At 39.1% G+C, this 15963-nt stretch overlaps 2 protein-coding genes across 2 annotated transcripts in view; one reads left to right on the plus strand and one right to left on the minus strand.

Moving 5' to 3' along the window:
- The window catches only part of LOC134210913 (basement membrane proteoglycan), a 654698-nt gene that overhangs the window by 222893 nt on the left and 415842 nt on the right, over positions 1-15963 (minus strand). The gene's annotated exons all lie outside the window — the stretch shown is intronic.
- LOC134210918 (uncharacterized oxidoreductase YoxD-like) lies at positions 2474-5964 on the plus strand. Its single transcript, XM_062687357.1, has 5 exons — positions 2474-3021; positions 3401-3473; positions 3817-4000; positions 4096-4218; positions 4285-5964. Exons 1-5 carry the CDS (start codon positions 2491-2493, stop codon positions 4367-4369), a joined length of 996 nt encoding a protein of 331 aa, XP_062543341.1. The 5' UTR covers positions 2474-2490; the 3' UTR covers positions 4370-5964.

The raw sequence follows: 15963 nt of genomic DNA on the forward strand, positions 1-15963 counted from the left end.
TATTTCCAATGATGGGAAACGTGGGAGTCTTGAAAACATTCAAAAATTCAATTAAAATCTAAAATTAAGCCTATTTCATGTTGGGTGCAATGACTCACGTTAGTATAAATAATAAAGGAACACGAAGTAGCATGGTAACACTGACGTATCAAACCTTAACTCCTTTTCTGGTCCCAACTTTAAGTCTGACCATGACTTTGGGCAATAACAAAACATCAAATATAAGAAATAACATTTGTTTTGTTGTCGTTTATCAGAGCAATGAGCATATACATTTTTCTTTCATACCCCGATCTCTCCCTATCTCGATCAGCTCTTCAATTTCAAAATGTAGAGAGTCGACAGTACATTGCAGTATATGTACTTCGACAAGCTTAACTTGGCCGTTTATTATGCATCATGTTGTAGTGCACGTTTAGTTTCATCACCAACATCGGTTTGACATTTTTAGTACCGGTGCTTTGACTGCAAACTAGATGTTGGTCACTCGAACATCAGCTTCATTGGCAATCTTATAGTTCTGCATCAACTGTTAGTAAAGGGATAAAGTGAATCACTTTAAGTGATCACATCTCTAATAGAAAATCTCCAACGATGTTTGGATGTCCTGATGGATTTCGCTCTAGCTGAAAAAATCTTTCCAGCAGAAAATACTTATGCAAAGGCGGGCATAGAAAAACTGTCAAATAATAACTGAGGAAATGCTGATAGAATACTAAATTGAAAAGCAGACCTAGTTCTAGTTAGAAAGTGAGACCGTAAAAAAAGCGAAAATTTAAGAATTGCAATTCATTAGTTCGTGCTATTTATACTGGCTACTCAGAATATTAAATTATTTGTAAAACAGTAATCTTCTATTTCTTCTATAAACATAATACATGTCTGTCGGACCCTTATAGACTCGGAAACTGATGAACCAATCGGCGTGAAATTTAGTATACAGGGGTTAACTGGGCTTTGGGAAGTGAGCTCCCTTACAAATGAAACATAAATTTATACATAGCTCCGGAATTGTTCAATCAAATGGCACCAAATGTGGCATCTTTAGGGTTTTTAATGACAGAAACGTTTCTATGACTGATCGAGACGGGTGGTCTCCCATACAAATGAAACAAAAATGTCTGAATAACTCGAAAACTAATCAAGCAAATGGAACGAATTTGGCATGTGGAGGTTTTTTAAGACAATAAATGTTTCTATGATGGTTCGTGATCCCTCCCTGCTCACACAGGGAGGGGGGTCCCATGCAAATAAAACACACATTTCTGCATAACTCGGGAACTAATCAAGCAAATGGAACCAAATTTTGCATGTGGAGGTTCTCAAAAACAAGAAATGTTTCTACGATGATCCAAGACCCCTCCCCGCTCTAGAAGGGGGATCTCATACAAATAAAATACAAATTTCTGCATAATTCGAGAACAAATTAAGCAAAAGGAACCGAATTTGGCATGTGAAGGTTTTTAAAGACGATTTTCGACTGCGAGTCTGCTAACCGAATACCGAGTCTGCTAACCGACAAACCGAATTTCAACCATTGGATTGTAGAAAAGAAGTAAATTTAAATTTTTAATATTTTTCCAATATTTTCTTATTTAAAATTCTGTTTCTTACCAATACATTGCAATGTTTGTTATACACTTATACGCTGTAAGTTTTTCCCCTGTCCATTAGTAATGGTCGACTGTTTTGACTGTTTCACCCTACTTCCGTGCGTATCTTATTGCTACTTCACCAGTTGTAAGCAGTTGAAATATTACCAAATCACTCGTACACATATACACCGCGCATACGACCTTTAACGTAATTAATATTTATGATGATCACTATGAATGGTAAGTACAGTGGTTGAAGGCAAAGAGATATGAAAAGCCAAAAAATATAAACAACATTCAATATCGAATCTTAAATATATTCAGAAGTGTTATGTTTAAATAATAAATGTTTGTTTTTTAGTTATATTTTTTTCTCTTGAACATTTAGCCATATTCAAGTCCTTATCAGTTCTTGTTAGCCAATTAGTAATAATGGCAATTTGAAGCCACGGAAGTAAATCCGTGGACACGATTGTGAACCATTTCAGACGGGAAAGGCTGTTGATTTCCTGGTTATGTAGTACACATATTGTACTCGCCATTACCACATCTGAACAAATAAGTTATGCTCAAAATACTGGTACATATATCTGTTTGGTACCAGGCCCCATAAGTGTTGCGATGAATTCCGCCTAATAACACCCACTGATTCGTCTAGACCGTGGCGCAAATGATGAAATGTTTATTAAATCTCATCGCAATTTGTTTCACGTTCCGCTCTTGTGGTTACCTTTTTTACCCATCGTTGCGCCGCCTGGTATCAAGCTATCTGTAGAGTATCAAAAGATACGCTTGTCATCGATCGTTCTTCAATTTTTCAGCTTACTTGAAGAAGCCATTAGCTTCAGTTTACAAGGAACTGTCTTTTGGATCACATCGCGTCACATTCTTCCACATGGCCCACCAAGAGCAGTATTTCAAGCACAAGGATGGTGAATACGTCCCTGCGTCCAAACCTAAAAATCACCCTCAAAAATTGGGAGATATTGTTGTCCAAATGATAAAAGTGATAGTGATGTTTGTTCCCACATTAGTTTTAGAGTGGTACAAGTTACTGTTCGGCAAGAAAAAATCTATCAAGGGACAGATCGCATTGGTGACCGGTGGCGGAAATGGGCTCGGAAAAGCGCTGTGTCTTCGATTGGCCAGAGAAGGTTGTAAGGTCGCGGTCGCGGATATCGATTTAATCGGTGCTCAGCGAACGGCGGCAGAAATTCGTGAACTTGGGCTCAAATCGGCAGCGTTCAAGGTTGACGTTGGAGATCAACGGTCCATTGAGCAGCTAAAGATTGAGGTGGAAGCAGCGTTAGGCCCGGTGGATATTTTGGTGAACAACGCCGGACTGCTGGCTATGCTGTCACTGTCGGAAGGAACTACACAGGATGTTCAACGAATCGTTGATGTGAACTTTACTTCGCACATTTGGGTGAGTTACAGTTCTGTAACTGAATTGAAAATCTGAATGTATGCTTATTTGGTTTGAATCGATTAACCTTGACGCTGACAAAGAGGTTGAAAATATATTTAAATAAATATGCATTATTAATATTTGACTTATCGCATGAATGAAGTGAAGAGCAGTACTACCGTTATATGCAGTACTGACCCATATACATACATAGGAATCCCTAACATGATAAAATATGCGTATAAGGCAGTATAAATAGCCGAAAGCTCTAGCTCAAATTTGAAAAAATAAAAACAAAATATCCTGGCAGGATTTCTTTGAGTAATCAGTTGTTATTCTATTCTGTATAAAATGGTTAACATTATTCTACCTCCAAAACTTTTTATTTTGTTTTTAGGCGATCCGTGCCTTCAAGGATGGTATGATGGAACGCCGCCGGGGACATATCGTCGCAGTTTCATCTACGTTCGGTAAAACAGATTTAAAAAATTACAAGTAAAACATTTGAACAGTCATTTGTCATAAGACGAGTTTGTACAATTCCATTTAATTCCACCACTTAATTGTACCTTGACAGATACGTATTTCGACCTCAACAGTAAGGTCGTCTTCAGTGTCTCGTACTTGACTCGACTAGTACGAGACGACCTTACTGTTGAGGTCGAAATACGTATCTGTCAAGGTACAATTAAGTGGTGGAATTGAATGGGATTGTACAAACTCGTCTTATGACAAGTGAAGACATTCCACTAAAAAGCTGAAAAATAATTTTCTTAACAATTTGAACAGTATTTTTCTCTGTCATTTAACCAGGCATAGTTCCATTCGGTCGGACAGTATGCTACAGCGCTACAAAATTCGGAGTTCGTGGCCTCATGGAAGGTCTCAACGAAGAGTTCTACATGAACGGTTACGCCAACGATATATTCGTCACCTGTGTATACCCAGGATTTGTGGCTACCAGGAAGGAGTTTATGGAGTATCTCGTACAGCTTGGGTAATTGTTTGCTCCGAACTGAAAGTTAAAACTATTATTGCAGTCATAATTCAAGCAATCAACTCACCAAATAAAAAAAATGTTTATTATTCCAGATGTCGGGTGCCGATTCACACACCGGATGAGGTAGCAGATGTTGCAATTGAAGCCGTTTTACGAAACCGATGCGAAGTCATTACTTCGCCCCTGTACATGCAGATCATGATCAAGCTCTATGCGTACGTTGCAATAGATAAATGACAGTTTAATTGTAGCAGCACACTGATTGTGATCTTTTATTTTAGGCTGATGCCGAACACGGTGACTCGGTTGCTGGTTGGAATGTTTATCGACAAGGTGCCACAGTTGACGGTTAGGAAGGAGGGCTGATGTCGACTGAAATAGGCACGCTCCGTTACAGATCAGTTTTTTTTTCAAAGAAAATTTAAAAATTGCCAGAAAACGGCTTGTGGTTAGTGGTTACAAGTTACAAGTGGTTACAATTCCTAAATATGAAATTTAAAAAATAACTGAAAACTTCCATAACCAAAAATGGAAATTGTTCAAAAATAATGAAGCATTAGTACCGAAATTGCAGAGGAAAAAATAGTAAATAAGTCAAAATGAGCAATCAATAATTTCAAAATTTTCCACAAACTTCTTTCCTTAGAAAAATGTTTATGTACAATGTGCTCTATATTCTAGCCTTTTCATAATTTCTTATAGAATTTTTACCATACATTTTAATTTTCATGTGTATTTCCGACACGAATGCACCCTTCTGGTGTAACGTGTCGTAAATACACAAACAAACAAACAAACAATTTTCATGTGAAACACTATTTATCTTGAGAATTCTTTATTGTTGCTTGACTTAATTTATCGTGAAAATTAGAATTTTTCTATGAAAAATTGCTATCTTTTGACGATTTTTTTTAAATATAAATTTGACCATGCAAAATTACTTGCTTTTTCGTACATGGAAAATTATGTTATGACAAAAACATTTAGTAATTGTTTTAGCCTTATTTTCTGACAAATTTTTGATTTACTATAGAAAATTGACAAACCCTTCATTTTGTTTTAATTTACAGAACGAATGCAATCTAGCATTAGATGTTTTTTTATAAACGAACAATTATTTAATAGGCCCAATACAGTCACCTCTTTTCATCTCGATATTGAACGGATCATCGAGATAAGAAGAGAACGAGGAATGGAAGGAAAATTGAAATGACTACTAGATCGAGAAAAGCTCGTTGCTATGAAAAACGACAACAAATGTCAAATCTTGTTTTTTATGTGTTTGCTATCTAGGATAGGATGTGATAATTGAATTGCGACTGCCTTGTTGTTTCCTCAGTCGATTGCTTCGACGAGGTGGTGGCCAGTGCTTCCGATTTTTTTTTTTGGCGAAATCCGCCAAATAATACTTGTAAAAAAATAATCTTTTCTCGTTCATTTCTTTCATTATTCGTAATAAAAGATGTTACGTACTATGAAAAAAAAAAGTTTTTACATGGAATTATATGAGTTTTACAGTGAAATGGGTAAAAAGTTGGTTAATAATGCTTCTAATCGAGAGTTTTAAATAAGCATAACCCTTGAGAATCATACATGCATCATTTGCAGTCGGCCACGGCAACACGGCCAAGTTAACAACAAACTACCCTTTTGAAAATGTGATACCACCGATCGAAGTAATCGATTTGTAACCGTTCGTCAAAGCTCTGAATGAATTGCCGCAAACTCAGTGACTTATGCGCCACTCTCAACGTTGAGAGACCACTGGTCGTGTTATAATAAGTTGCCCGACTTAGCTTTAGGAAGCATGAGCGCAATCTAAAAGGGGTTTTAGAACGGTTCCAAAGCTAGACAACGAAAATTCAGAGGTGAAGTTTCCTGAGGTGAACGCACCGAAGCAGTAAAGTGAACGTAGGCAAAACGTACTCTATCTGTAGCGCAAGAAACGAAAACTCAGCACATTCCCGGGCAGACTAATAAACCACAGGGCTTAGCGAGATAAATGAATGAACGCAAGAGAAATTTATATTGAATTCATTTATGTATTATGTTTTTTTCAAGATTCATTTTCGCGTGCAGTGAGAGTGTGAGTGTTGTTGTGTGTGTTACATGGCCATGATTTGCGACATACCTGATCAGGGTTTATGCTGGCGGCTGGTATACCGACAGGGCTGTGTCGTCATCGAGCGATGATAACGACGGTGCCAGCTACAGGGGGTGTCCGATCAATGGTGCGACGGAACACTCGAGCTCTTCGGCAGATGCATCGCCGGAATGGGCACACGTGCGTTGATGGCCGATTTAGAGTTGCGAGAAGGGGCAGTGGCTGATGGTCCGATACTCTGCCGTCTCCTCTCCTCGGGAAGCGTCACGGGTCTCCAACTGGCCTTCGCCTGCAGGACTACACAACCACCGGGACTAGGGGATACTTTCCTTCGGAGATTCTCGGTAGGTCGGAAGGCCTCACTTCTCGTTTGGCTACCGTAATGGCGGGCCCGCACGGATGGTTTTACACCGCGTGGTCGAGACGTGTCCGGCGGGAATGGGAAAAAGAAAACCCGTACAAAAGCGTCGTTCGGACGCTGCTGTCCGACATGAATCTTGGTTAGGTGTGTAATAATTAAATAAATGAATTCAATGGATAATTACCTTTAAGTACTAAAATAAATTGCTCGAGAGTAGAGCGTTCGCCTCAAAAGTGCGAAATTAAACGTACTCGAACTATTTAAATAATTTTAAGAAAATAGAAATAAGAATGTATATTAAGTTTTCATCACTGCACTACAAGTTGTACTTTATGTAACTTCACTTTTTAATACACACCTTAGAGAAACTTTTTAAAAAATAGCTATCGCACTGAAACTGGCTTCTACTCTTCAGCCAAGTTAAAATAGAAATGGCAGAGCAGTTTCAGAAGCACATATTAGTTCCTCAAATTTGGGTAGTCATAGCTTTAGAATAATTGAAATTTACTAATACATTCATATTATTTTTAGACGAGTTTTATAGTATTACTTTGAAGCTAAATAATTTCTCTCAGGACTCATTAATATTTAATCTACTTTAGTTCTAAACTTTTATCCTAAAAAGCATATTAAAAATGGCAGTTTTTTTATTACACAACTTTATGGCAAGTGGCAGTTGTGTAAATGGTTCGCGAAATATTAAGTATCAATTTATCTAAACTAGTTTAATTAATTATTTATTAACTGGAACGTAAAAATTAATGTAAGAATATTCACGCAAAATATTAGACACCGTTACAGATTGTCATTTTCGCCCAATCAGCAACCGGTACGATTTTGACAGAAAATCGGTACGATTTTTAATGACTAATTGGCACATCCTATCCTAGTTTGCTATTGTCCAAAGATGATCTAGTAGCCTACATATTTTACTGTATCGACATAGGGAGAGAGAATCCTGAACAAAATATGGCCATAGGACACCGAGATAGAGAAATATCGAGATAGGGAAATTATCGATATGTAGAAAGCCGAAATGTATAAAGATTTAAGAGACCAAGAAAATCATCGACAAAGGGAGAGATATCTGTATATAGAGCATCGGGATGTAGAGAGTTGACTGTATTTATTTTGATTTTTATTTTAAACTCTTTGAATTTGACATCGGCAAGCTTTTTGTTGTTATTGACAGTGAAATCCCGAAGATTTATTTGATTTTTAAATTTTTGATTCGAGCAGAAAAATAAGTTTTCGGGGAAATAATGAATCTGGGAGATTAAAAAATGGGGACGGTTAAAACCATCTACCCCTGGGACATTTCCGTCACTTTCGGTAGAAATAAAAGTCTTCTTTCTGTGGAATCGAGGATCTACAATCAGCCTCCTGGGTCGCAGGAGTATCAGCAATACAGCCTACTCTCACACATATTTCCCATATGAGTAAAAGGATGAATGGATAAAAATCCAGCAAGATATCCAGCGTATATACACAGAAAGGTTTTCGATCCAGTAAAAAATATGACTTATCATAAGATGAGTTCGAACTATCTCATTAATTTCCATAATTTGATTGTAATTTTAACAGATACGTCCTCAGTGTCTCGTACTTGACTCTACTTAAAAATGGTCACAGCTTACACTATTTATACCAGGCGAAGTACTATCCGGATACAATAACTTATTCTACTATTTTGGAGAACAACCTACAGAGAAATGGTGGAGATACGTCGACGATATTTTAAACATCATTACCCGGAGTATCTACGAAGGCTTTTTGAAGCGATGATAATTAATATGCATAAGAACATCCTATTCACCCACGAAGATGAAAAGGAAGGTAAATAACCTTTCTTGGATCTTCTGATCATCAAGGGAACAAATGAAACATTAGACTTCAAGATTCACAGAAAGCCCACCGACACCATGAGAGCCATAAAATGCCAGCATTTCATCATATGATCCACAGGTTGCAGACGAAACGAAGGAATATTTTGGAAACAGCGAAGATCAACGGATATAAGGAGAGGACAATATACAAGCATTCATCAACAAGAGGAAAAGGAACGTACGGAGAAACGAATTGACAACACTAACACCGATCGATAAACTGCTAAAGAAGAGTACCGATCCCCTATGATTAACACATCGCCAACTAGTTACGCCATCGACTAAAAAAAATCGACATCAATTTAGTATTTTCCAGCAGAAGTTGTTGCTGCCAGGCGGGCCCTGTCGCGCTCGATTCCCAAATCGACAAAAATAGGGGAGACGGGGGAGACTTGATCCTCTTTTCTGATTTTCGATGTATCACAGCCAAAAATAAATAAACGCACGCGATTTCCACACAGACCCTCTGAGAAATATAGTATTTAACTTTACTGATGTATGACAGTCCTTAATTATTGTTATTGATATACAACCGATTTTTTGGAGTGCTGTCAAAAATCGACTTTTAAAATTTACGGGAGAAATTGATCCCTCTCCAAGAACTTGCTTTGATAAAATAAGAAAGGTGCCCTCAGATTTTTTTGATATTTTACCTTCAAAATACACGGAATATTCGAATTGCTGTGCGTATACATAAGCGATTTTTGTTATTGAATTCGACAGCACATGCAATTTTAAAATTTGGGGAGACTTGATCCCTTTTCCATGATATCCACGCAATAAATATTTTTTCCTGTCAAGCATTTATCAAATCTACAAAAAATTAGAAGCCTTAGAACAGATTTATATTTTTTTGAATTTGTTCCCCAAATTTTTGTATGGGTGACTAACGTATTGAGGCAATAACTTTAAGTCTAAATATACTAAAACTTTGATGAAATGTTGACATTTTCATCAGTACAGATCACTAAGCATATTTATGGCTTTGAGCTGTGAACAACCGAAAGCATTTGGTCATTGCTATAATTTTTTTTTTCAAATTTTGCGTGGCCGATAAAAAAATCTTTAGGAAGGTCAAAACATACAAACCGCCCTGCAGAATAAATAAGGTTGTCAGTTCAAATAATAAATCACTACATAAAGGTCATTTGTCTAGAGGATCTATACTAAAAATACGCTAGAACAAAACTTCTTTAGTCCACCTCCTCGCACTCCGCTTCTTCCAGGCGGCGTTTCTTCTCCTGAAAAGGTGGGTCTGCTGTCTATAGCGTTCCACGTTCTACCGGGTCTCTTGATGCAGTGCGACTGCCCGCGCTGCTTTCTTCTCCTCCAGAATCTGTCTGCACTTTTCGTCGAACCAATCGTTCCATCGACTTCGTCCCACATACCCGACGTTGTTCTCCGCTGCGTCGTTATTGGCTGCTTTAACTGTACTCCAGCATCCATCAAGAGGGGCCCCATCGAGCTCACCCTTTTCCAGCTGCAGATGCTGCACGTACACAGTAGTGACGACATCAGGTTGCTTCAGTAACTCTAGGTGGTACCGCGGCGGATGTCGGTACCGAACATTTTTAATGACGGATAGTTTTTGGCGCAGTTTAACCATCACCAGATAGCGTTCAGAGTCGATGTCAGCGCCACGATATGTCCGGACGTAGATAATGTCGGAGAAGTGACATCCACCAATCAAAACGTAGTCGATTTGTGATTTCGTCTGCATTGGTGATCTACAGGTGTACCGATGCAGAAGGCTGTGTTGGAAGTAGGTGCTGCGAATTGCCGTTTTCTTGGAAGCGACGGAATCAATTAGTCATAGACCCTTTTTATTTATCAGCCGGTAAACGTTGAACTTTCCAATAATCGGTCGAAACTCGGTACGCCGCGTTGAATAAGTATACTTGATACTTGATGGGCTACAGCTCTTCGATGAACCTACGCCGAATGGAGTATCCTTCTCCACTGGACTCGATCCTGGGCCAATCGCTTCCAGTCGCCCTGAACATTGAGCGCCCTCAGGTCCTCTTCAACTGCAAAAAGCCATCCCTTCCACGAAGCCTGCGGCCTCTTCCGGGTTCTCTACTACATATTATCTTCGCTTGACGTTCTTCCGGCATACGAACAACGTGACCAGCCCACCGTAGTCTGCCGTGTTGTATAAGCTTAATAATATCCAGCGCTTTATACACCTGGTACAATTCGTGATTCATGCGACGCCGCCAGATACCGTTCTCCTGTTTACCGCCAAGTATTGTCCGCAGCACCTTACGCTCAAACACTCCGAGAGCTCTCCGATCAGCCTTCTTTAACGTCCATGTCTCATGGCCGTATAAAGCCACCGGAAGAATCAGAGTAGTATACAGCGCGAGTTTTGTTTTCGTTTACAGACTACGGGACATAATCTGGTTACGAAGTCCGTAATAAGCCCTATTTGCAGCTGCAATACGCCTTTTCACCTCGCGGGTAACATCATTATCGCACGTCACTAATGTTCCAAGATACACAAATTCTTCTACCACTTCAAATTTTTCACCATCCAGCACTATTTCGCTACCACCACCACTAATGAACCCACGTTGATTGCCAGCGACCATGTACTTCGTTTTGCTGGTATTGATCGTGAGTCCAATCCTCGCTGTCTCCCTCTTAAAAGGTGCAAAAGCCTCTTCCACGGCACGGCGATCAATTCCGATAATATCGATATCATGCGGAGCATATGCGATTTTGTGATAATGGTACCGCTTCTTTGCACACCAGCTCTCCTAATCGCTCCCTCGAGCGCTATATTGAACAGTAGGTTCGAGAGTGCATCACCCTGCTTTAATCCATCTAAGGTAACAAATGACGTCGATATTTCATCCGCAACCCTTACACTTGATTTCGATCCGTCCAACGTTATACGAATCAGCCGTATCAGTTTCGCCGGAAAACCATGTTCAAGCATAATTTGCCATAATTCATTCCGTTTCACTGAATCGTACGCCGCCTTGAAATCAATAAACAGATGATGTGTCTGCAAGTTGTACTCCCGGAATTTATCAAGGATTTGTCTCAGGGTAAACATTTGATCCGTCGTTGATCGGCCCTCACGAAAACCTGCTTGGTATTCGCCGACGAAGGACTCTTCAAGCGGTCTCAATCTGTTGAACAGAATACGGGACATAATTTTGTACGCCGAATTAAGGAGTGTTATTCCTCAGTAATTGGCGCACTCCAGTATGTGCCCTTTCTTAAAGAGAGGGCAAATGAGGCCGTCCAACCAGCTAGCAGGCATTTCCTAGTCTTCCCATATTTTCGACATAATATGGTGCAGAATTTCATAAAGCTGCTCATTGCCATGTTTGAGAAGTTCAGCCGGGAGCTGGTCCTTCCCCGCAGCCTTATTGTTTTTCAGCTCTTTGACAGCTTTTTTTAACCTCATCTAGTGTAGGCGACTCCACAGCTTGTCCATCGTCGCTAATATTTATTCTGTTCACCGATGCACCGTCACTTCCTCCATTCAACAAAGTCTCGAAGTGTTGCTTCCACCTGGCAGCCACTTCAGTTTTATCTGTCAGCAAATTCCCTTGTTGGTCGTTGCACATGACGGGAGATGGCGCTGTCTTTCTCCGCACGCCATTGACAGACTCATAAAACCTCCGCATATCGTTCTGCTCCATTTTTTCCTGCGCCTCACTAATCACTTGTTCTTCGTACTCTTTTTTCTTCCTGCGGTGGGTTCGTTTTTCGGCTGCTCTTGCTTCCTTGTACCGATCTCTATTCGATCGGGTACCTGACACCAACATCCGGCTTCTGGCAACGTTCTTCTCGTCTGTCACTCTCTGCCACTCCACATCGAACCAACCCGTCCTGAGTCGCCTCTGTGCAGTGCCTACCACTTCTCGTGCTGTTGTGCTCACCGCTCCATGGATCGACTCCCACAGATCGTTGATGTTGTCACTAACGTTGATTGCACTTATCCGTTCGTCGAGCTTCTGGCGGTACTCAACCGATACTCATTCCGCCGACAATCGCTGGATATTGTAACGCATCGTTCGCTGTGATCTTTCGTTCGATACAGTTGACAACCGTGATCGAATTTTACTGACAACGAGGTAGTGATCAGAGTCAATGTTCGGACCTCTGAATGTCCGCACATCGATAACATCCGAGAAATGGCGCCCATCCACCAGAACATGGTCTATCTGGTTGCAAGTTTCACCATTTGGGTGTCTCCAGGTGTGCTTTCGGATGTTCTTTCGTGCAAAGTAGGTGCTACTGATGGCCATCCCTCTGGCAGCAGCAAAATTTACTAGCCGTAGGCCGTTGTCATTGGTAGCGGAGTGAAGGCTCTCCCTACCGATTATGGGACGGAAAAAGTCCTCTCTACCGACCTGAGCGTTAGCGTCTCCGATAACAATTTTCACGTCATGCTTTGGGCATTCTCCATAGGCTTTATAAAGACATTTATAAAACGTGTCCTTCACGTCGTCGGATTTATCGTTTGTCGGTGCGTAAACGTTGATTAGGCTGTAATTGAAGAATTTGCCCCGTATCCTCAACACACAGATTCGTTCGCCAATGGGTTTCCACCGCATCACTCGCTTCATCTGCTTGCCCATCACTACGAAACCAATTCCATGCTTTGCCTTTTCACCGCCACTGTGATAGATGTTATACTTGAATGCAGTATTGGTCGTGGGGTCCACGGCTCGGAATTCACGTTCTCCGGATCTAGGCCATCGGACTTCTTCTTCTAGCAGCCACGTTCACTCCAACCTTCTGCAGTTCACGAGCCAGAAGGCTCACTCGTCCAGGTTCATTTAGGGTCCTGACATTCCAGGTACCGAGTTTCCAATCATAGTCCTTATTTCGTTGCCGGGTCGGTTGCCAAAAATAACGTTCTCTTTTTCTTCTATCTCCATTTTTCATGGTATATGAGAGGCTTCAGTAAGCTACCTTACCGGGGTCGCGTTACCTACATCGCGATGATGGGGCTGCCACCTTAGGTATAGCTGACGCGATACAGCATTTCGTTAATTAACCGCTGGGTACCAGGCAGACGCTGTTTGAGCCGCACCTCCTGGTGAACAGACGCTCGAGGCGTACCTTCTCACTCTAGCTGATGTCAGAAGGACAACAGTGCCCAGGCTGCACTACCAGCTAAGTACGCAACCCTTAGCTGGCGGTCTTTTGTCATCGGACGACCCGTGGAAGCGTGAGATAGGGACTTGTGGGGACCAGAGCTCTGTTTGGCGCTCCTTCCTTGATGTCCTCCCTCTGCTGCTCGGGTTCCTATTAGGTGGAAAACTATGTTTCAGAACATTGACATACTTTTCACGACGTCCCTGTAGGGCTCCAAAAAACTCACACTACGGTGTTCGGGTCATATTGACCCGGATTTGACTTGATTTGATTGGCCAAGTATAATTTTATTTAATTATTTTGTATTTATTCATGTTCTTTTTATGGGTATGTGTATTTTTGGAAATCGTTTAAAGCATAATATAAACCTCCCATTGGTAAATTTTCATAATATCACATTCAATGTTTGATTGACTTTTTGACATTCATAAATGGTACAGAAATGGGTACTGGCATATCAAAAGAGTCACATTAGCATAATAAAATACAGCTGCCACGCTTTTAGATTTTTTTAATTTCAATAAAGTGAATGCTCTTTGTGATTTGTTTAAGTAAAATATTAGGATACATTATTACAAATTGCATGAAAATCATCGGATTCTATACTTCCAGATTACGTTAATTTGATTTTGCTGTAAGAATATACTCCTTAAATTGATGTATCGTGGATGATTTTCAATATTTATCAAACATATATATTATGTTTCATTTCGTTTTTATCATTACCTGGAGATGAAAATGAAGATTCAAAGAAAAAGCAATTACGTTCTCAAATCACTAGTCAAAAGAAAAAAAATGTCTTGTAACGGCGTAAACTATTTTCATTATATCATAATATTAAATTATTGTCAATTTTTAAACAATTAATCACTCAATGTTTGACAAATGAAAAGTAAATAAAAGCATAATGCATAATGATCATGAATGCATTAGCCATTCACAAGTGTACATCGGTCATTAAATGGTCGTAAGTATTGGTGATAGTATAATTGTAATACATTTCAATTCTAGTGAAAATGATCATTTAGGCAATAGAATTAAGACTTAACCTTAAGGAGATGTATAAAAAACGGTACATTTCTAAAATTTGCTTCAACAAATGCGTGTGCTCATTTGGGCATTTTTACGTGTTATTATTTCGCACACAACTCGAATACAATAACGTTTAGACTAGAAATAAAAAACGTTAATCATGAATGGTATCGTTACAGAATAAATATACTTGAAAAATATGCTAAATATCTACAATATCCTTAATTACACTTAATGTTCGATATCCCATTAAACTCAAAATATCGAAACATTCAATAAATTTTCCAATATTTATTGCTAATCAGATTCCCACACCCAATCAGCATGTGATAGATTTTTCTTGCGTACCAAGTACACCACCGAAATAAGAATATCCATGAAAAAAATTCCCACTTCTTTTTTTTTAAATAAACTTCAATATAACACATAATGACATTTTCATACAATATATAAAATATGAGCTCAAATGTCTGGAAAGAGATATAGTTCTGAAAATGAGTGTCCAGATCAGATTATAAATCAGGGAAAAAATATTCAAAGGATTGAAACCAAAAACTATTAATTCAATGATTTCAACATCATATAGTTAATTTCTTTCGACCAATTATTGCAATGTTTTACCCTTGACTAATAACTTGGTTATGAACAGCAATCAATTAAATGTATATATTAACATTTCACATATTTTCACAGAAAACTAAATATGGCAACTAAGTCAAGGAAGAAAAATGTCCACTTAAATTATACTTGATACGTGGATGTACTGGATTTGAACTGTTTAGATGTTTCCAAGGAAATGATCTTACTGGATTTGATGATCTGAATGGCATACAGATTTGGCATACAGTACTGAAAACTAAAGTCTTCAAGCGAAGTTGTGAGTCCGTTCCATGATTACAATTTATAAAAACGATTTTACTAAATACACGCTAGGATCAAATATGTATAACATGGATGTTTATCCGTAGTACAAATCGAAAATTCCACACACACACGCGTACACATACACGCACACACACGCACACAGGCACCTACGTAAAATAAACATAAATTAACTAAATTCTTATTTAACCTCAAATTGAGATTAAATAAGGGTTGTTGATTGCTGATTGACATAAGCTTTAGGATTTCTATCAATGTTGTTGAATAGCCATGATTATCTTCATATTTTCAATTTCAATCCTACTTCTTTTCTTCTTTCCATTCGTTAAAAATGATGACGCGGGCACTTAATCCAAAATTCAAATGAACAATCGCCCACTTTAAGTAATTGATTGTTTATTCTCGCGAAGGATGAACAATTGAACAAGATAAGGAAATGCTAATACTGTTGTATAGAAGTTGCATAGGTCACGTCACTTTCCATGGTGAATCCCGATCTATGTTACTGATTACCCCACCCAACTTACAAAACTTCCTTCCCGTGGTAATTGTGGAGATGCAGAGGTATTCTCGG

The sequence above is a fragment of the Armigeres subalbatus genome, chromosome 2, assembly GCF_024139115.2.
Source record: "Armigeres subalbatus isolate Guangzhou_Male chromosome 2, GZ_Asu_2, whole genome shotgun sequence".
NCBI classification, from domain to species: domain Eukaryota; kingdom Metazoa; phylum Arthropoda; class Insecta; order Diptera; family Culicidae; genus Armigeres; species Armigeres subalbatus.

Coding starts and splice junctions, on each gene's coding strand:
- LOC134210918 (XM_062687357.1), top strand. CDS start 2,491: ATGGCCCACCAAGAGCAGTATTTCAAGCACAAGGATGGTGAATACGTC. Junction 3,474..3,816: donor CGCAGTTTCATCTACGTTCG/GTAAAACAGATT, acceptor TCATTTAACCAG/GCATAGTTCCATTCGGTCGG. Junction 4,219..4,284: donor ATCATGATCAAGCTCTATGC/GTACGTTGCAAT, acceptor CTTTTATTTTAG/GCTGATGCCGAACACGGTGA.